The sequence below is a fragment of the Anopheles arabiensis genome, chromosome 3 (genome assembly GCF_016920715.1).
Source record: "Anopheles arabiensis isolate DONGOLA chromosome 3, AaraD3, whole genome shotgun sequence".
Taxonomy (NCBI): domain Eukaryota; kingdom Metazoa; phylum Arthropoda; class Insecta; order Diptera; family Culicidae; genus Anopheles; species Anopheles arabiensis.
Window position 1 is genome coordinate 14,685,440 of NC_053518.1, and position 23,014 is coordinate 14,708,453.

Here is a 23,014-nt window from a genome sequence, read left to right on the forward strand (position 1 = left end):
CTTGAGCACCGTACACACAAACGCGCTACCCAGTCCCCCTGCCAGCCAGCCAGCCAGCCAGCCGGCCGTGGGAAGTGGTGTAATCGAACCGTCATCCAATACGCGCGGTTGCAGTTTTATGTCACAGGCCGAGCCTTGTCTCGTCTAGCGTAACCGAAGCAGAGGCGTGCATTTTACTAGCTGTAGCGTCCATTTATTATAACAAAAAATAGAAACGATTTCAGTGCGTAGATAAGAGAGTGCGTGTTTGAGGCGTTTGTTGCCTTCAGTGTGTGTGTGTGTCGATCGCAGCACTATAATCGTTGAGTCTGTTGAGAAGAACGCATTCCTATCCGGGCTTGCATTGGCTCATCCTCGGCGAAGAAGAAGCTTAATAGCGGCTCAATAATAGTTCATTTCTTCGTGCCGTTCTGTGTGTTTCGAAGTACGTATTTTTAAGGTTTATTCCTTCCATTGGCTGTGATGGTGAAACTATTGCAATCGAACAACCTATTTTACCTCCCTTTCTACACCGGTGGACGACTGATGGAACGTTAGCCGACTAGACGACTGAACTACCGATCGGTTGTTGTGCACCGGGTTGTGATACACGATCGAACTCTTAGTGGAACCGTATTATATCATCGCTGTTCGCATTTGGATAGAACTAGCTTTTGAGCTCGCTGGTGCAAAGATTACAGTATAGTTAGTTCGGTTAGGCAGCGGTTTTGGGCTCTTGTTTAAAAGGCAGGAAACACCTTCGCTTTACTCTTCTACGCTCCGATTCCTTCTCACATTGGAAAGGATGGATTGGTATCGATTGGAAGGGTTTGTCCTCATAAATAGTGTAGTGGCTGTAGTCGCTACCGCAATAGGCGCTACCTACACCCAACGTCCCTTGAGGGAGCCAATGAGGGAAACAATTAAAATGTTCAATAATTCAGCACCGGTTGTGCTAAGTGGGGTCACACAAATGAAAGGTAACAGATGTGTGTGAGGCGCTCTAACTTCTTTCTGCAATACGCATTCCTTTCAGTAGAAGTTTTCCCATTTGAGCGAATCGAATAATATGTCACCCAAAAGTCATCGAATCAAACGCCAGCACTGGAATGGTGCCAATCCGGCTGAAATCCGGCTGAAACGGTCGAAAAGTTTGGATCGAACCCCTTGAAACGACTGTTTACCATATATTAATACCTTCGAACTTTCGAAGTCGTCCGAACGGCTGCAGCAAAATAGAAAGGTGTTTTGTAAAATATGTGCGAATGAATTTCGCCAACACACTGTCTGCTGGTAGTGCTGCTGCTGCTGAATCTCTAGCTGTGTGTGTTAGTTGAACGCTTTCGGATATTTTACGTTTTTACTCCAAATTCGATATCGATACACACGAACAGGTTTACCCATCCGGGTGCCACCCGGTCCGTGACGTTTTTGGAACGTTTGATGCCTATTATCATCGCAATTTACTATGCGGATACATTCGCAACAAAACCCTAACCACGGCACAAAGAGGTAGATGGATAGCTTGTAGGATACTTTCGTTTTTTTTGAGTGAATCATCCTGAAGTTTCCTTCAATGTTTTCGCTTAAGACAACTGTAAGAACATGCGGAAATTCCACCCCACCGAATGAAGCGTAATGATGTCATTTGATTCAAACCAATCCCGCGCAGATCTCGTTAACCGAAACAAGCTGCTGCTGAAAGGGGAATTTCGACTTCAAGGTTTCGGTTTGCGTGATGCGGGATCGGGCGGCTTAATAGTTCTTGCGCTCCGGTGCTCACCTTCCTTGATCAGTGTTCCGGTTCAATGACTGTAGAACAAGTCTAGTCTAGCATAGCTAACTTAACGAACCAACCAACCAACCAACCATGCCACTGATTGAGAGGCTAGACATTCTTCGAAGGTGTTCTGGCTGAGAGCGCTTGACCAAGATCAAGATCGTGGCAGAATAAAGCACGCAAAAGAATTACCCATGAATAGTTCGGTCGGCTGGGTGGCTACGATGCTTCCGGAGCACACTCTTAGACTCAACATTTAATTGTAAAAAGGTTAATCTGTTTCTTCAAACATGTTTGTGTAAGGGTTCAACCGAACTAGCCTGCAATAATAAAAAGCATTAATTGCGTGTTCTCTCAAAAGTTGGTCAAGTTTCTCAAGCAAGCCACCGGCAACGGGGAGTTTTGTAGCCGTTCGCCGCCGTAATCGACGATTTGTTGAAGGTCGCATAATGAGCGCGGCAAGAGGGAGGGGGTCTTCAATGCGTGTGTGCGTGCGGGATGGCGCGCATAAGCCTATGGGGTGAATTGTTGTTTTTTGTGTGTGCGGTTTTTGCTGCGCTATGCAGCGGACCAACGATACGCAATACAGCGTGGTGTGGCGGTAGTCCCCTCTCCAGCATCCAGGCACCGAGCTGTTGGCATAAGCGACGCGCGGGTCAGGGTGAGCAATGCCGACGCTGTCGTAACGATTGGAATCCGCGCGGAATGACCGTGGCAAGCTCTTTGAGATGATTAATCAAATGCGAACAAACACATTGCACGGCCGGACGATGGCGCTCTGTTGGGTGTACCGTTCCGGAGAGTGAGCGCACTGAGGCTCTTATGTGTGGCCCTTCTTTGGACAGTGAAAGCAACTGCTGTATCGTGTCGTCCGCCAGTGCTGCCTATTTTGGGCAGGGAAAACAGCGAACATTAAATCCGTCAAAACGCCACTGTTCTTCCTCCGGGCTTCTTAAACGAAGATGTTCCGTGTGGATAATGGTGTGCTCCCTGCCGCCACCTGAACTCCCGGGAGCGTAGGTTTTACGGGAGGATAAGTGTCCCAGTGAGAGACACACAGGACGGTCGACTGCGGCTGACAGCAGCACGTACAAAATCTAGAACCGGCCGGGCGACGGGCGAATTGATGACTTTTCCATTTTTCATGTCCATTCCCATCGTCTGTTGGGGCCGACCTTCCGCCCCTGGTGTCGCATGACTACCAAGTTCTATTCTTTTGGGGTTAGTGGTGTGTTGGTGTGAGGATGTTAGGCATTCAGGCGAATAACAGGCAAGAGACTAGAAATGATAGAACGCGCATTCACGCTTGAAGGGAATTTGCCTTTTCCTTTCGGCGAAGAGATGACATTTTAACGAACGTCAGCCAGAAGGTGTGCCAGATCCTTATCACTTTGGTTGAGCTGTACCGCAGAAGTGGGTCATTAGTGCCGGGGTGAGGATCTTAAGATGACGAATCCTCTCGTCGTATCGATTCTCGGTGCGATGTGGCCCGGGATGAAGGGTCTATTTTGCTGCGTCGAGTGGTGGAAATTTGGCAACGCTTCAATGAGAAGACGGGTCGAGATTAGTGGTGGGAGCTCGAAACCGGACCTACCCCTGATTCGGATTCCGTGTTCGGAATCAATCCCGGAGCCTATTCCGATGCTAGAATCGATTCCGATTCTGGAGCCGATTCTGGATGTGACTCCGGTGTATGCGCCAGAATCGGCCAGACTCCGAAATCAGAATCGGCTCCGGAATCAGAATCGACCTGGGAAAAGCAATTTCCTCGGGTAATGAGAATTGGTTCTTGAATTGAAATAAGAAGTTTCAGAAGCGAAAACAGTCCGAGAATGTCCATGAGCATGGATCGTTTATAAATATTGATTCTTTGCGGCTATCAATACGTAGCATCATTGCATCCCAACGTCTATTCTTCTAAGAATGCCGAAACCGACTCCGATTTCGAAGCTGATTCTAACCGTTTTTGATTCCGGAGCCGATTTCGATTCCGGAACCAATTCCGGAGCTGATTCCGATTGCGAAACCTATTCCGGAGCCGATTCCGATTCCGGAAGCAATTCCGGATCCGATTCCGAAAACTGATTCTGGACCTCAATTCCAGAAAATAGAGATTAGAGATAGAGGGACATGATTCTGGTATCGATACAAGGAAACTTCGGAGCTAGCCGGAATTGATTCCGACGAAAACTTCATTATTCCCCTCACTAGTCAAGATACAGTTCCTGGATTTTTGAAGCATCGAAATTAATCACCTTATTCTGCTAGTTTAGTGAGGATATAAAGTGTCTTCTATACAAGAATCTTCTTACAGATGCGGTTTTTATCAAATTAAACCTGAATTGCTTTAAACATGTTTCAGAATACATGTAGCTATTCCCGTTCCCAGATAACTACTTAGGGGTTTGAAGTAGTCAATTAGCAAATTAGCATGCCAAGTGCGATAAAACGTGTAGATGAATTAATTACCAATTATTTAACCTCTAAAAGGACAACTCCCGTTTCTTAGTCGAGCTGTGAAGTGCTATCCTTTTCAAGTACTTTCCTAACTATTCATTTTGTTCTTCTGTTTTCTCTTCCAATTTCTGCCTCTAGGTGGCGTTCCTAGTTCTACAAGGGGAGAGTGATTAACATTCTACTTCATATCCTGTCCCAGTTTTCTTCGCTTCAATCCCGGCGGCATAGAGCTAGCTTGAAAGTGTCGCGATATTATTGTTAACCTTTCCAACGTACGTCTCACCTTCTGCTACATTATTTACACACCGCACCCGGCCACACAAGCTCAGAATCAAAGGCTCGAAAAGGCTCCGCCGATAGAGAGCGAGACAATAATGACACTGTCGCTGCTAGGTGCCAACACGGCCTGGATGGTCGCAATCTGGGCCGGCTTGCTGCTCGTCTTCAGCCCGGTCCTGTTCGTAGTGAGCGTGTGTCTGCCGGAGCTGCCCTTACTGCTCATTAGGCGCCTGCATTACATCCCGTTCGATTCCGTTTGATTGGCGACCACAATGGTTCCTCCCGGGAAAGGCGAAAGGGCCACAGATAGAACCAAGCAGGGCACCAAGTCCGCAAGTCCTACACAAAAGGAGAGGGAGGATAGTGATTAGATGGTAGCTAGGAGTAGGACTTCTTCGATTACTGTTGGAATATGATCAGACTCGGGTAGCTTCTTCTCCTATTGGATTTCGGTCAATTTTGGTGCCTTCTGCCCGCTACTAGGAAACGAATAGGGGAAACCCACCACACGCCACCAACCGGCACTTCTCAGAGACTGCTTATTTATTCTAGTGAGAACACGAGACAAAAGAAAGGCTAAATTAATTTATCGCATAGAGTGTGAGGCAAGATTTTGGGACAGGATTGAATTGTGCCCAACAAATAAGATAGATAGGCGCACACACGCGAAAAAATGTCGATCTGTCACAATGTGTGTGTGTGCGTTAGCAGACTTACCGTACGTACCTGTCGTCCCTTCTCCCCGGAGGCCATTAGCCTAATTAAACGTGATAGAGCAACGGAGCGCCACTACTGCAGCCTTGTTACTACTGGCTCTGGATGCAGCGTCGCTGCCCCGCAATTGTAATCCTTAATGGGTTGGGTAGAACATACCCCGGTGCTTTGATTGCAGGAGGATGCAGGATAACCAGTGTTGTCCTGTGCTCGGCATCACCGTGCAAGCACATTGTCTGATTAATTTCTACATTAGAAAGCGCAAACATCGACAGCAACGCGAACGCGAGAAGCAGAAGTGCCTTAAACGAGAAGGGAAGAATCTGAAATTTTTGACTATACAAACGAACGATGATGATATTTTGACACCATATTTTGTACATTCTTTATACCTAAGTATTATACCACATAATGTGTGCAAGTGCCGTTTTAAATAAAGCGACCATTTTATACAACTTTTAATTTTACCGTTCGAAATAGAAATTCTGTACAAAATCCGAACTGCAATTGACAACTGAACAACTGAACTCGCAGCAAACATGTCCTGATTTCGTTTTCGCCCAGTGATGGCCTCTTTGCACACACAGAAACACAGCTCGAAGTAGCCATCGAATTGCAATCGAAACTGCCATGGTTACGCATCGAACGGCGGGCCTTTTTTCCGCCGTCGGCAGTGTTGGTAACCCTACGAAACTGCGGGTCGCTATTTACCTGCAATAAACAGCAATCGAGCGTTATCCTTCAATCCGGGCGCTCGCGTGTGTTTGTGTGTGTGTGTGCGCGTTAGAGTGAGACCTCCGCGAGACGAAAAGCAAAAGGGCAAGCAGAAGTTTCTTCAGGCCAAGGAGTTTTCAGCACTTGAGAAGTTTTTTGCTCGCGGGGCTCGAAATCCGAACTAAAGCGTCGAAAATAATTAAAGCAAGCGTGGTGCAAGCGGCGAAGGTGACGGAGTGTAAAAATCAATCGAAATCCGGTTATCTAAATTTATCCTTCGGGGGCATTTAACGTTTAACGAAAACAAAAAAAAAACAGGATTGAATTTAGGCAAATTTTAACCCCTCCGTCCTGCCCCCCAGATTGCTGCGATCCGCGCGGCGTAGTGTGAGTGCTGTTTGGAGGGCCTCTATTTTAAGGCGCCTGGTAGGTAGGCAATCGAGTGTATCGAAAGCGGTTGCGCGCGCGTTCACCCCGCTTTTTTCTTCGTTTTCGGTTCGACCAGGCGCGTTTATCGTTAATTTGTGAAAAGCGGATAAAAAACAAAAAGTTGCGTTTGTTATTTTTTTCGTCTTTTCGTCTCTACTCGACGCTAAAAAAAAACAGGCTAATCGTGATCCGTACCGCCGCCGCCGCCGCCGCCGGGAGTGTGCCGTTATAAATTTCATCCATTTCGATCGTCACCCTCGTCCCCTTTTTGGGCTTTCCGTCGCGCCCATCGATTGTGTAACCGGAACCGCGAGTAGGCGAGTAGTGCTGTTAATATTTTGGACTGTCACGGGTAGGATTACGCCCGATAAAAAAAGAAGACTCCCTGTGAGTTCGTTGTGAGGTTAGACGTCACGACTGGCGGCAAACGGATCGAAGCTCGGATCAGCAGGACGAAGGAGGTGGTCCAGTTGACGGGTTGATTAATTAGCCCAGCGACAGCACGCCGCTGAACACTGAAGGAAGGAAGTCTACCCCAACACACCACCACCAACAACAGAGCCAGGATGCCGCTCAAGAGACGTAACACGGTGCATACTTTGTTTTGACAGTTTGGTGTAGCTGCCGTAGTTTGATGGTAGAATAGTTCCTTTTTGCGATACACAACCTAAACACATCGTATTTTGTACATTTTTAGCGTAACCTGGCCAAAAAGCTTTCGGTGAAGCTGGTTGCAAGGTGCAATGGGAAGAGCGATAGAGTTCCACACCGATAAAGAGCGGGTTGATTTATGGGCTTTGCTTTTGCTGCACCGCAATGCTCCCGCATGTCTCCTCCCCTGCCCAGCATATCCGTTGCATGATTCCGAGACATTACACCCGTATTGATTAGTCTTCTGCGCCAGTGACAACCTGGAAGGGCACCCATTTTTTGGGCCTGTTTTTCATTTTACATTTTTCCTCTGTCCCCCGTCGTAATCGACGTCGTTGAACTTTGGTTTCGCGCTTTTCGTTTTTTTTTGTTTTATAAAAAAAAGGCACGACTCGTTTGGCGATGCCCCATGAATGGGACAACAGTTTTTGAGTCGTTATGTAATGGAGCGTGGCGTTCTTTTTTTATTGGATGTGTCTCCAAGTTTCTACTATTATCTGTCTACATGTCCTTTGGCAGAACGGGGAGGACTTTCCTTTCTTTTTTTTTGTTGCCCAAGAAAGTTTGGTTTCCGCCTGAATTGCGCTGGCAGCGCTGGAAACAGTCAGGAGACTCTCTCTGAGCTCGGGATGGTATGACTTACCTCGGCGAAAAGGGCTGATGAAACTTTACTTTACTGAGACTACTGGCTGCTGGCTGTTTCGTATCTGGTGGAATGGTGATAAGCACCACACGGGACGTGCCCGGAGGTGGTGGCTGCTGTTCAAGTTGTGGAAAAGTTTTTCCACACAAAACGTATGATTGTCGCTTGTGTGTGGGGATGGGGAAGAGTTTTGGGATTGGTAAACGAGAAAATGAATATTGCACATCGTTCGTGCAGGTCTCGGTCGTAAGTGGGTAATTAGAGGAAATGGCAGTTTGGAGCAATACGATTCAAATTCCTTTACTTTGTATTGAAATATGCTTACGATCATTGCTATAGATTGGAATAATAAGGCCAGATTTAAATGAACGCCTTTTAGGGAAGATATTTAGAAAGTTTAAACGGAATTAGACTTTTCCGTTTAATCCCTTTTTGAAGCAGTTTTACACATTTGTCTATATTCCATGATTTCCAAGCTCCTCTCAATGCTTGAAGTATTCAAAACCTCAAGCTCCTCAAGCTCAAGTATCTAAGACCTAAAAGCATTCAAACCCCGTGTGATTCTTCCGATCTATTTTTTCTGCTCGATTTTGTACGACCAAAATACGTCCAATGCTCTGGATTAAGTGGATCGAGGTCACATGCCTTGCAGTGGAAAAAGCTTTGAAAAAATGTCCGGAAGCGGATTTCTTCTCTCCACAGCGGTTGGTTTGCGCTGCCACGTGTGCACCAGTACCACGTTTTTGCGGCATCTTTCTACCTTAATTCTTCCGATGCAAGTAGATTCCTTTTTGCAGTGCAGCGAGGTCTACACTACACAAGTTCATAATGAATAAACATGCTAATAGCAATGCTAATCTTGCGCCAAATGCGCCAATGCCAATGAAAATATTTGGCTCGTTGATGGCATGTGGGTTGTGCAGCCGGGAGAGAAGCAGCCTGTAGAGCTTGGAATGCACCAAATTTTCATTGAGAGAACATCTTTGCAGTTGGCACGCCTTTCTTTGTCAGCTATCTAAAGCTAAATTGGGTTTAGAAAGTAAAGCGTTAAAAGTATGCCATATGATGCTTCATTTGTTATTTGTTAGTTTTTTATGTCTTTAAACCTATATTAGTGTGTTTTTTTAAGTATATAAACTATTTTTATGCAAAAAATATTGTGATGTTAGTATGTGGGAAATTGTTTAGTAATATACTTTTGACTTACGCTCTCGGGCGGTATTTTGGCATGTTTAACGTCCCCTCATGAATTATTTATTACTTTTTAAAGAAAGTATTAAGTATTAGCCGGTCTCGTAGTACAGTCGTCAACTCGTACGACTTAACAACATGCCCGTCATGGGTTCAATCCCCAAATAGACCGCGCCGCCATACGTAGGACTGACTATCCTGCTATGGAGGGGAATCAATTAGTCACTGAAAGCCTAAGCCCACAAGTGGGTACAGGCAGGCCTTGACCGACATCGGTTGTTGAGCCAAAGAAGAAGAAGAAGATTTTTTACTATTAATTCTATAATATTCTAAAACAAATTTGTTCATTTAGAAATTTGTTGCAAATTTGTTGAGGAATTTGAAGTAGAATTTGGACCTCCATTTTAACGAACTAGTGAGATGCACAAAGGGCCAGAATATCTTTTTAATTCGTATCTTTTGAAACCCCTTTATATGAAGTTAGTCATTATTCACCTAAAAGTAGGTAGTTATACACGCTATAATAAGATTCACAGGTCCATGATTTTTTGGATGTTTTCAGCGTTTTTTTATTTAATATTTTCCATTTATTTTTGTATTCTTGTCCGATTTATTAAGCGTTTCTCAAAACTGTTTGAACCATTGGATCAATAATTTGTGCGACAAATCCCAACAATTTACAAAAATAACTAATAAAAAAACACGGGAAATTTTGCATCATACCGATTTCTGGGAAATAAGGTTCGTTAGCGGTTTATTTCGAATTTGGAGCTGCAACATTTAACTTTGTTAGTTTATAGCATTAAAGTACTCAAGCCTTTTACATCTGGAAAAAAGCAAATTCCGGTTTAGCTTCATTTGCTACACATGTTTGTTTTTAAGACATGGCAATACAACTATAAAACATATTAAAACCTCTAATTATTAGTTTAATGTGTATGATATAAAACTAATAATCAAACAATAAATCAATATAAGCTCATGAACATAAGTATAGACCAAATAGGGTAAAAGTTTTATAAATATATTTTTTCTAAATTTATCTTTTTTTTCATTTTATTAGCTGTTTCATTTTTAATGATTATTTATTTAACAAAAACTAATTTATATTATAAAAGATTAAAGTAAAAAAAACATTACTTCAATTAAAATGTGTGAAATATTCGCATGTGCCCTTGTCTAGCATCGATTTTGTCATATTCAAACTCTAAATTTATGATAGCGTAATTTAAGCAATTATTAAAAGCTATAGTTCCTTGTACATTCTCTCACTCTTTCTCTCTCTCTCTATCGCTAGCCCGGGAAACCGTTTGAGCTCGCGTGTTGCCAAAACTTTCCAACGGTTTATTGCGATGGAAGCGAGCAGTTACGATTTAAAATCCAATCCCTTGCCGCTCCTCTCCGCACGGGATAATCAATTTAGCAGTTTTATTCCACCCTTACCCGAATTTTGAGCGAAACTCTTATCAAGTGGCCACAAAAAGCCAATCACGAAAACGCTTCGCCGAGGTTGATTTATAAATCGCAGCACGATGGATCAGTCGTGTGCTTTCGTGTGTGTGTTGAGGGAAAATAACTCATCCAGCTACATAAACACGACGGGACATGATAATGCTGCCAGGCCAGCCATTGGGCTGTTTCGCCCTTTCGTGCCAGCGAGCGAGGATGCCTGCTTTTTTTCTCCTGTTCCTCTTGTTGTGCTTATTTTTGGAAACTCAATATGGTTTTGTGCGCCTGCAAAAGCATCAAGGTTGACGGAAAATGAAAGCTTTTACCCCACCACTGTCCTTCGCCATCCATTCGAAGGATAATCCTGTCCCATTCCGGTCGGTTGTTTGGCAAATTGTAAACAAAAGTTTTGTTTCCTTCCAAAAGAGCGAAGAGCGCGGTAGGGTGCTGAGTGGGTGGAACAATCCATTCCTCCTTTTTGTACACGTTTGCCCTTGTGTGTGTGTGTTGGGGTGAGCGAGTAGAAGCGATTTTGCCGAAAAATTCACTCACAATTCGTCTTCAACCCCACGTTTAAACTCGGCCTCGCCTTCCAACGGTGGTGAGCTGTGCAACAAGGTACACCCGATTTAATGCTTCCACCTCCGTGAATACCTCCCCCCCCCTGTGGGTGGGTCGGCCTGAGGGGACCGGCGGTAGCCATAACGCTCCGAGGGACATGATCGTAGATTAGTTTTCATATTTTTTACCAGTTCGCGACTGCTATCTGCGGTGAAACGATCGGCTTTTTTGGAAAAGTTTTCCCGTTTGCCGGGGGCTCTGTTTTTAGTTGTGGTGCCGCCACTGCCGGTGACGAACCCCCTTTGCACCCCGTGGACGTGCTGTGTGGATAGTTTTGTATCGTAACATTTAACAGTAACTTTCGTTGGTTCGTTGGAAACTTGTGCTGTTTTTTTGTTTTGCTTCTTGATCCTGTGCTTACTCTTCTGCCAGATTTACAGAAGTAGTTTACAGAACGACCGAAAGAAAAGGTGGTAAAAAAAGAAGGCAAGCTCCACCGGCAGTAAGGTGTGGTTGTGTGTACTGGGCGGTTTTTTTGTGGCTTTCAACAAGAGAAAAGGTAAATCAACTTGTAAGATGCAAGTGGCGTTTTTTGTGTGTGTGTATGTGTATGCTCCAGCAAGTAGATGGAAAATAGAATTTTAATTTAATGTCGTAAGTTAACTGTTGAGCACGGCGTTTAAGTTTCGCCCTCTGTTGGCTACAGTACGAGAAGCATATAGGAAAACGTGTCCCCGTGCGGTTGAGTTTCTGTTTGCTTTGCGTTTGCGATGTTGATTAATTAACATATTTTTGCAATTAACTTCCCTGCATATTGAAGTGTTTCTCTTTCTTCTCGCCACTGGGCGTGTGTGTGTTCGGAGCATTATTGTGTTATTAATTAATGTGCGCTTGAAGCACTGCTTTGACAGAAATGAGGTAGAGACAAGTGAGGAATTTTAAAAATATGTGCTTGTCACAATATTGATTTGTATGGTTAAAACAGTGTGAGAGAAATGCTTTTGCTCTGTTTATGGAGCAATCGATTGGGCAGTTGTTTCATTAATTTCAATTTGTGATTGTTTAAACGAGGTTATTCTTTACTCTGCGCAAATATGGTCTCTATTGAGTGAAAGGACTTTTTTGCCAAATTGCAATTATTTTCAATATTGTAAGAAACATATCACACAGCAAGTAATAAAGTAATTTATAAGTGGTGCTACCATATTCTTGACAAATTTCATTTATATCCGAGAAAATTATTGTAAAATGTACGAAACGAATCTTTCTAGGTTTGAGAGACACAGTATTTTTTTATGTATATCTAATGACAACAACTGATAACAGTTATACAAACGAAACATTCCATCTTCTAAGGAATGTGAAATTTTATGATTTTTGTTTCAGTCTTATTTAAATATAATTTGCATTCCACGTTATTTTCAATTTCGTGTACTTTGTACTCAAATTTCCAACAGTTCACATTTGTATGAACTTAATATGCATACTTAGTCTAACTAAAAAGTACCGACATAGAATGTTATCAAGATCGAATGGAATAATCGAGAGTTTAGAGTTTTGGAGTAGTTAACAATTAATTCACAATCTGTAATCCTTTTCCAACATCAACTTTGGATGCCAAATTATTATAATATTAGTTTAGGATTAAACTTGCAAGTTGAATGTTTTATAGGTTTACTTTTATTTTGTATCCAATTCTTACTGAAAATTGATGAGTGACTTGCAGCGATTAAAATAGCACGTTTATTCTAATTAAAAGAATTCTTAATTAATCTTGATTTTATTAGCAAATATAGCAAATCAAAATGAATAAAATTTCATCAGTGTCATTGAAGCACGATTTTGGAAAGCTTCTCAATATCTCTACGAGATTGTTTTATTGGGTTTTCCAAGTCAGTTTCGAATGTAAATACTGTTATTCATCGGGTGCAAATTGTTATTCCATATCGATCGGACATGTCATCTCCACCATACCAGTTTATCCAAGTCAGTTCTGTTCTTACACAAGATTTTCAACACTCTACAAAGAACTGTCAAACTTAATCTTGCTTGATACGTGTTGAAAATCATGTGGATGTATTGAAACACTACTGTGATGCAAATAGAACATTTGACTGCTGTTGAAAAACATCTCGCATCCAAAGAAATGTTGTAAACATTGGAAATCAACTCGGAAACCCCTAATACAGTTTTTAATTTCTTCAGCATGATTTTCAACACTTCAACCGGCTACTGCCATTGTTTTTTGAAGCCGGGATTTGAAGCCGGATCTCATCACCCATTAGCAGGTGAAGTATTGAAAATCATGCTGAAGGAATTAAAAAATATTGTGATGGAAATGAAATGCCAGATTGATGTGGAATAAGATTTCGCACGTGGTGAATAAAAATGTTTTCATTCGAAACTGACTTGGAAAACCTTGTATTGGTTTTGCCTACATCGGAGAATTCAAGATTAAGAAACTTGCTGCATTGTCGGTTGTAGAACCCGATACATCTCCTATGAAAAGAGGCGAATGAGCCCAATTGGCTCAATCTCCTATGAAACCACAGTGTCGAATTACTTAGTTAGGAATTAAAGTCCATGACAAGTCTTTAACAGAGCAATTCACGTTAAAAATAACAGGCTATTTGGTTGATAGACCACGATGAAAATGTCTGAAATGTTTGACATAATTAGTCATTAATCTGTCAACAGAGTTAAACCTTTTCTGTGAAGTTTTTGGGGTGTATCATTTTCAAAGCAAAATGACATGTTTTTTCATTACGCAATCGTGTTGATGAAGGAATAAGATCGTGTTACGAGTTCGCGTTAGTTCAATATAAGCCCTTGATTTAACATTGAACCGCAATGTCTCTATAAAATCAAATCAAATTGTTATGGGCTCTGTTTTATCAAACATTTGTCTATCCAATAATTAATGAATTAATGATAAATATATCGTGAAACACACTGAAATGAAGAATCATATGCTGTATGAAATGCTGCTCGTCATTTGACCCGTTTTTTGAGTAATTATAGTTATATCCTCACAAACAAAAGCAAAGTTAGGCCATTGAAAATGTGACAAACATTCTCCAAAAACACTCTCCGGCAAAAACTCTAACACCACCAGGTGACAGCAACCGGACCCCGGCATCAGTCCATCATACCCTTAAGGCATGCATGTCACTTTTAATTTAAAAACTTTACTGCTTCCGTCCGTGCGATTGCACTTTCTTTGCTTGCCTTTCGCTTGCACACACTTTGAAAGACGAATTGTGCGAAAAATTATTATCCTCCTTGCTGATAGTGAGCATCAAGCATATCCCCGAGAAAGAGGAGAGGGACACAACGTCCTTAAGATCAACGCAGGTCGGGAGCGAGTAAAACGCTTGAGATGAGTTATGTGGTAGTATGAGAGTTTTACCAATTTTCTTTTTTTTTGTTATGCACAACTTTCTATCCATCCACTCTTCTCTTATCCTTACTCTGGGTGAGTTTATAGTTCAGAAGGAATAGTTCAGGCAGCGGATCTGTCTAGTGCATCTAAAAGTTAGGGCAAATATTTTGCGATGTTAAAAACTGAGCGCAAATTTCGCCTTCCGCTCACTTGCACGTTGTTAGTGTGTGTGTGTCTGTGTTTCCTGTTAAAACATAAGTTTAACATCGTTAAGCGAAAAGAGGAAGTAGGATAATAAAGAGTGGAAAAAGTCAACGGGACAGGAGGTGTGTGGTACGGTTTTCGGTGATAGTATTGATTTTTCTCTTCAACCTTAAACCGTCGTGGTGCGTGGTGATAAGTTATAATCGTCGAAAACACACACACACACACACACACCACCACCAACAACCTTTAAAGAGGTTGTTTTTGGGAAGAGGGCAATATTAGCAGCAGTTTTACCAGGAAAAAGGGAAGGTTAATTATGATTACATTCTTTTGTCTTCAGCATTTCTTTATGTCACTTCTTAAACAGGGCAACGGTGAGGCCAGGATGTTTCTCCTTTAGCAAAATTGTACCTTTCGTTCGTTTTTGATTCCTTGCTTTTCTTTTTTGGTATGTCCTACTTTTCCCACCGTGCCACAAACCGAGGAAATTAAAGCACGTGCCTCCTCTGCGTTGGCTTCACTGCTCTACCATACAGTTGAGCTTTTTGTGCTGTTTTTTCTTCAGTTTTTCCGCTTGAAAAAAAAGAAAAAAAAAAAGAATGAGCACACTTGTTGCAGAATTTATTGTTGGCACTCGGTTCCACATCGAACCGCATTGCAACGGCATTAAAAAGGCATAAAGCTGGTATGGCGTTTGCTGGTGAAAGTATGTATGCGGCCGTGCCTGCTTCAAAGCAAACGCGTGACGATTGATCGACCGTTGGGATGGATGGATGGATGGAGAAATTGCTGTGAAGGTTGCTGAAAGTAAACTTGTGTGTGTGTGTGTTTGCTCCAAGTAATAACGAAGCAAATGAGAAAATTCCTCGTCCTTTTTCTTTTTTAAACGAAACTCCTTCCTTCATCCTAGTGCAGGCAGAAGAGTCTGCTGCGTTGAGAACTTTGTGGAATGCAGAAACAATATATCTATAGCACCATCGCTGTGTCCGTTCGGGCGTGTCCTCGTCCGTGTGCGTCCGCAAGGTCCGAAAGTGGAAAACACTAACCGACACCGCACTGGACCGACCGACCGAGGGAGGCCGGGAAAGCACCAGAGCCGTGTCGTTTATTGTGCTTAGTTTTATGCGCACGAAAATGTCGGCAGCAAATGAAGTTATGGTTAGTAATGACATCATTGGTCGGTTTTATGAGGCTTTAGTAGTAGTGCCGTGCCGCTACTCGAAACCGGTACACTTCCCCATCGTGGCCAGGCAGGCCCCCATCTATCTCTCCCTCTCTCGCTTTGTGTGCCTCCCGTTGTCGTGTGGCTACACACAACATTGTCCCCATGCTGTTGGCGTTGGCGAAAACTTTTTCCTGCTGCTGCTAGGTTTTATTTTGGTTAGTTCGTTTTTTCTTCTGCTTCAATATTTTGCTGTTGGCTAGCAAGCTTGGAAAGCCACCAGGGCAGTGATGTTGGAATTTTGTGGACGCTATTTTTGTGCACACTTCTAATGGTGCGGAGTAAATGTGGCGTGTTAAACGAGAGAGAGAGAGGTGGATCCAATGGAAATAGTAGTAAAAGTAATGCTGCGTAAGTAACGAACACGATCAACACACTGCGCTGGACAGGGAGGGAAAGGCCCGTGATGTTATGAGGCTTATTGCTAGCAAAGTTCACATTTGTGCATTGGGTGTGTTGGGGAAAACTACCTCCACCAGTAATACACCTTATGCAGCACGTGTTTTGTGAGCCTATCGAGTGAAGTTAATAGCGAGCAGTGCGAATGTGGATCAGGTTGGGGCTCCGTGTGGAGCTTATCACGCTCGTGGGGATGCTGTGACGTGGTCGATTAAACTTGGAGCCTTTATTTAGTGCAGAGTGAGCTTCTCCACTTCATTGCTCCTCTAGGTGCTCTCCATCTCTCTTTTCGACTGTATGAAAGTTTGGCACCCACGTACTGTAGTAGTTTTATTGCTCTATGTGTACGGTATTGCGTGTTTTGTTTTATAGAAAACGTGTGCAGTGCGATATCACTTTCTTGCAATGAGTATTTCAATCAAGAATAATTGCCAATTCTGTTCTGTTTTATGGACCGCATCGTTTCGGTATTATATTGTAATGAGTTTGCCACATATGTTGAGGTATGTGTAGAATATGCTGGGTGATCATCAAACATGGAACTCTAGTTTTGTAATTAGTTGTATCTACGCATGAGCATATGTTATTTGAATTCCTTCCACAAGCCTTAATATCACAAAAATATAAAGCAGATTCTGGGAAAAGTTATTTAAACACTTTATATTGAATAAATAATCTACACATAATTTATATGAAAATGCTGAATATTTGAGTACTCGGTAAATGATCCTTTTTTATTCTAATTACATTTCAGGGGCTTCGAAGTCATTTTCGAATGTGCACATAATTATTCACTGCATCCAAGCTTTTTTTCAACAGCTGTCTAATAGTGTATTTGCTTTGATATAAAAGTTCCATACAGGGTTTTCCAAGTCAGTTTCGAATGTAAACATTGTTATTCACCGCATCCAAGATGTTTTTCAACAGCTGTCAAATGGTTTATTTGGTTCAAAATAAAGTTTCAGTTTCAACACATGATTTTCAACACATAACGAAGAACTGTCAAGCTCAATCCAGCTTGAGTCGTGATGAAAATCATGCTGTAGAAATTAAACATTATTGTGATGGAAATTAAATGTCAGATCGATGTGGAACAACATTTTGCATGCGGTGAATAACAATGTTTACATTCGAAACTGTCGTGGAAATCACTGTAATGCATACAGGGTTACCATCATAATAATTATTAATTTCTTCAGCATGATTTTCAACACGTCTCAAGCTGGATTGAGTTTGACAGTTTGTGTTGAAAATCATGTGTTAAAACTGAAATTTCATATGAAAGCAAATACACCATTAAACAGCTGTTGAAAAACATCTTTGATCTGGTGAATAATTACATGCACATTCGAAAATGACTTGGAAAACCCTGTATAGTAGTAGCTGCATACTTCTTTGATACAACTTAGTTTTAACAAGCTACATATATTTTGAGATACACACAATGGATTCTTGATAAGGTGTAGCAGATTTCAACAGGTAGATGCTTTGGCAGCTGTGACTGAATCAGTTGACATTTATTAACAATCTATCAACCTAATCAAGTGTCCAATTCTTCTTCTTCTTCTTCTTTGACACAACAACCGTTATCAGCCAAGGCCTGTCTGTACCTCCAGTGGGCTTGGATTTCAGAGACTTGTTGATTACCATAGCAGGATAGTCAGTCCTACGTATTTTCAGGGCTTTAACCCATGACAGACATGTTGTGAAGTCGAACGAGTTGACGACTGTACCACGAGACCGGACCTAGTCCAATTAGTATAAATAAAATATACATTGCTTGCCAAGACTGAATTACAAAAACGTATGCAGCTTCTCTAAACTTAAGTGTAAAACCCTGTATTTGCCTACAAGCTCATATTATAAACTGAGTGATAATTTGTAACTTGAGCATGATAACGCATAGGACCTGTTTTCTTTTATCGATATTGACCAGTTTGATCACTTGTTTATGTTTGGCCATTGAACTGTTGCGAATCGGGTGAGCTAGTATGTTGTTAATCAATTTAATACATTTCAACCAGAATAATCTCTTATTTGCGTATCGAATTACTTTAATCTATTTCAAATTCAGTGAATTTTAATTGCTTTAAAATTATTTAACACAAATTAAGTGAAAGGATGAACAATAAACCGTTCATTCCGAATAACAAAAAATCTACGAAACCTTGATTTGCTGGTCTTTTTATCCGATAGCGATTAAATCTCGCCCGGATACTGGGATTCTAAGGATAACAGGCCTAAGTGAAGGTCACTCTCCAAAGTTTTCATAGCAATGTTTGAAAGTCCTTGGGTTGTTTTATGTGTAGTATATTTGTTAAACAAAAAAATTGAAATTTGCAGTGAAATGTAGTAGTTTTAGTCACGATAGTCACTATCCGACCGCTGAACAAACAACTTTTCAGTGTATTTTTTGGTATTTTTCGTACAAGAAAAACATAGTGTAGTTCGTGTTTATGAAAAATAAATATTCTTGAATAATAAAACAACACTTTTAAACAAACATTAAGGCCTTCAGTCTCGTGCACGATTAGCCTTTCGAGCAGTTAAATAAATCCATAAATTTAACAGATAATGTGTGCCAAAGATCTCATGCTTTGTTTTATCTTATGCAATGGACTTTTCAGCACAAATCTTAATGTTTCGATCTTCAGTTTAATTACCCCATTTTCACGTAAAACTTCTCCTTTTTGCTTTGCACGGTGGTTTGCGAAAGAAAGAGTGAGTGAGATGTAATTTATGATAATGCTTGTTTTCATTCCTCTTCTTCCATCACAAATATCTAATGCAATAAGATTAATGCTGTGTCTGGATCTGATACCTTCCCGTTACCGCCTAGCGACCGTGTGCGATGCAACCTTCATCCTTTAAGCATACCCGCAATGGGAAGGAAAAAAAAAGACATAATGGCCCGATACAAACAATATGCAAACAGACAACCAACGGCCCATTCCGCGCGCAAAGCGCTGGCTTGCAATCGGATTATATAGTGAGCTTCCCAGAGAGGAAAAAAAACATAAACCTGGCACGAAAAGAAAGAAGAAAAATAAGCCCGAGTAAAAACAATACGGTGTGGCAGTACAATATGAATAAAACAATAATATGGTACCTTTTTCTTCTCGGTTCAGGGGGTAGGGAACGAGTGTGGTAGTTGAGCGGCGAATGGAGGAATAGACAATGGAAGGAAAAATAAGGTTTTGGAAAACTTTTCAAATATAAAGCGAAATCCATTATATGATGATTTATCTGTTGTCATCAGTGAATGTGCCCGTAGTGCCCGTGGGCATGGGCTTTTCTTTCGCTTTGCTTTGGTTTGGTGGGAGGAAAATCGGTCGCAAACTCTTTCAACCCTCCCGTCCGTCAACGTTGGGGGGGAGTTCTGAACAAATCCGTCCCCAGCTGAGGACGTACAGAGCCGTCAGAATCGCAGAGGGAAGTTCTTGGAGGAACCAAGGACCCCGCATGGTTCGCATTATGCAAAACCTTTTCTGTTGCTTTTTTTGTTAGTTTGTTTGGTACTATTTTTACGGAAGCGAAGGAAAACTGTGGAATGAAGAATAAAACAAAAAAAAAACAAACCCTTCCAACCATTTTCTGGTTCATTCATTGTCTGAGAAGTTTGTTCGTTCGTGAAAGATTGGATCAACTAGATTAGGATGCAGCTGACAAAGGAGGTGCTTTCGTGGGAAGGGTTACGGGAAAGCGTGGCCGCTCGCGTTATACAGGGGTTTTCACGAGTTCTCATAGCCGTGGTACACTTAATGAACTCTTTCTACCGTGAAATGAACTTAATGTAATGGGAATTGAACTCTATAGCACCCTTGCTGGACAAATCCAATAGGAATTACGAAGGAGCCTGTCCAAAAAGGGTGCCATAGAGTCCAATTTCCACCATATGAAGTTCACTTCCAGTAGGAAAGATTCAAGGATACACAACTATGATGAATCCCTGGAAAACCCTGTAACGCAGTTTTTTGTATCATCGTGGAAAGCCCAAAACTTGTGCTACCTTAATCTTTACCAATCCAACATTTCCTCCATCGGCTCAGCTTGGCTACAACACACAGAGGCAAAGTAAACACCTTAACTCTGTACTAACGAACTGGGTGAATTGGGGTTCGATGGGCGGTTGGTGGGGGAACGAACGAATTATATATTTTTAATATGCAGTGGCAATGGAAACTTGACACGCCAGCTGGCGTGTGTGTGTGTGTGAGTTGCTAAACATGACACGAACAAGTGGACCGGTGCGACAAGCGAAATAACAACTGCACACGGGCAGAGGTAACAAACAAACAAGCAGCAGCAAAAAAAGGATTTGACGACAAGCCTGCCAGACGCTCCTCTTTTCCTCCCCGAAGGGTTAAAAAGTTAGGCATAGCTAGGGTTTCGGAAGTGGGGGGAAAAAGTTGTCGCATTCGTCGCATTCTCCAAAAACCGGCGAGAAACCGCGCCGCAAGGTGGTAAATTGAATGTACCTTCGGCGGGCTGGCAGTTAGTCTAGCCAGGGCTGTCGCTTGGGATGGATAGTTAGCACTGGTTGTGTCCGTCCGAGAGGCAATCTGTGCTTTTTGTACTGTGTGTTGGGCCAGGAAAATCTAGCGATATAAAGAGAGAAAGGGTCTTGGGAGGGTTGTAGTGAAAAGTTAAAAAAAAAACATACCAGCATGGCATCGCCAGCCTCTTTGGCCAGCTACGACAGTGATGGTAGCGATGTAATCTTCGTCCAGCAGCAGCAGCAGCAGCTTTCGCATGTTCAGTTCACCGTACTAATGCGCTCTGTGTATCCTATTCTTTCATCCATTTCCCCAATTTTTCCGGCTGTAGAATCGAATCTCCTCGATGCAGAAGATCGGCAAGGGAGAACCGGTCGACAACGATGAGTTCGACACGTGGATGAAGTCGAAGCAGCTGCTCAAGCCGGACGATCAGCTCGACCTGACCGAGGCGGAGCTGGGCGAGGAGATCCCGAAGCTGCTGTCGACCGAGAACCGCCACCTGCCGCGCAACCTGGTCGTGTACGACTTCCGGGAGGGTGCGTTCCTGCCGGTGCCACCGCCCGAGAACACGATCACGCTGCTCGAGTTCGAGGGCACCTCCATCCACAAGGACACGGACGAGGCGAAGGAGCAGATCTCGCGCAAGGGCACCGACGGTAAAGCGGATAAAATTTGGTTATTTTTCCTTCTTCCTTTTTTTTCAGCGAGCATGTAAACACATACACACTCACACACACCGAGACACACAGCTGCAGAGAAAAGACATTCGAGCTGTTCGTTCCGTTTATTTCGCGTTCTGTTTCCGCCCGTGGCGGGTCTTTCCGTTCATTTATCCCGTGTTAAAAGTAACCCTCTCTGCGTGGTGTGTTGGTGTGCGCGCCGCGCCTGGATGTATGCTATCCGTGCGTGGTTTTCTACCTAACGTGCTTAACAAGACTGAAATTTAAGCAAATTGATACCGAAAATAACCCATTTCAAGGCTGTGGATCTTTTACTTTACCTATCCACGAGCGCACTGCACCATGAAGCAACTGCTCCTCTGTTCACCTTTTTCTCTCTCATACTTTCACTCTTGTCGCTGGTGCATGGAAAGACTTTAAATATATTTTTAATAATGGCATGTTTAAGTACTTTTGTTTCTTGATTTAGTTCAATATCAACTATTTTTGTAAGTTTTTGTTGTCTTTACATTAATCCTGTCTATTATACTCAGTTTTCTTAAAAGCTCCTGGTCTTGTGTCTTTCTCTTAGCATGTACATTAATAGAGACAACTAGCAAAGTGTACGAGCAGTACTGCTCGGATAGTTTTCATACTTGTCACCTAAAGATACTAACAGATGGTATCCTCTCAGTCTAGTATGTAATGTAAACCCCGAACGATAGAGAAAGTCTTGTGCCTGTGTAATATTTTAGCATTAATTGGTATTAGCCCATCATGATAGATTTCAGTTGTGGGGATTTTCCCTTTAAACAATAATCCTCCCTGTACAGAGTAAGTTAACAGCATTGAAGACACGCAAAGACTTTCTTCGGTCGTTCCCTGACGCTCGCAATACCGTATTAGACCGTTTTTTCCCACCTGTATACCACTCTTGTATTAATTCCATTTTTTCCACAACCCTCACCGACGTTCTGCGCCGGCCTGTTCTTTCCATTTTTTTTCCTCCCTTCACCGAAACACAACCACCGCCACAATATTCACACTTCAAAATGCATGATGAACGTTTAAAAAAACTCATATCTACAATAATGCGAAACACTCGAAAATGAAAACAAACAAACAAATCAAAAACGAAAAAAAAAACGAACAAAAACTCGTCACCGTCATCCGTGCGGCTTTTCGTTCCCGACACTGCGAAGAGTTGAATGTCACGCTGGACAAACCGAAGGAAACTCTCGCCGAAGACCAGGAGGACACGAAAAAGCCCGACACACCGGAAACTGGTGACGGCGAAGAGGGTGAACGGGATGAAGGTAAAGCGCAAAGCATTAGGCAAAACAAACCCCTAAACCAATTGCAAAACCAAGCAAATCCTAAATCCGTGCAGCATCGATTTGAACCTTTTTGTCCGCTACCGTTGTTTGCTGTGATATTCTTCTCAGCTGTTTTATTCGTCTCTTTGTTCTTGTTCGTTGACTGCCTGTTGTTGTTGCTGTTGTGCGTGTTTCGCTAGCCGCTTTGGTAGATGTACGGTACTTAGATGTAATTTCTATTACTTAACTTTTTGTAATTAATATTTAGTAAATTACATCATTTAATATGTAGTTAATTTATCTAGTATTGCCGTTTTTATATCTAGCTTAACATTTTTACATAATAATTAGAGTAGTGTAATATTCTGTACGATTATCATACCCTAGTTTCGTTTTCCATCAGTGTAGTTTATATTCTAAAATATTAAATAACATAAAAGCTGATGATTTAAATGGAATGTGTTGAATTTTTTTTATATAATC

General features: G+C 42.2%; 1 protein-coding gene across 5 annotated transcripts in view; it reads left to right on the forward strand.

Annotated features, from left to right (window-relative positions):
- The first annotated feature begins 5,845 nt into the window (after positions 1-5,845).
- Positions 5,846-23,014, forward strand: part of LOC120903432 (dynein intermediate chain 2, ciliary) — a 28,725-nt gene continuing 11,556 nt past the window's right edge. Inside the window, exons 1-4 of one of the 5 annotated variants that reach the window (XM_040312862.1) lie at positions 11,054-11,214; positions 11,280-11,406; positions 20,885-21,212; positions 22,418-22,531. In XM_040312862.1, the coding sequence (XP_040168796.1) occupies positions 20,900-21,212; positions 22,418-22,531 (427 nt within the window). In that variant the 5' untranslated portion in view covers positions 11,054-11,214; positions 11,280-11,406; positions 20,885-20,899. Of the gene's footprint in view, positions 6,943-11,053; positions 11,407-20,640; positions 20,773-20,884; positions 21,213-22,417; positions 22,532-23,014 lie in introns of those variants that run through there. The other 4 variants (XM_040312860.1, XM_040312861.1, XM_040312859.1 and 1 more) reach the window with 4 other exon arrangements.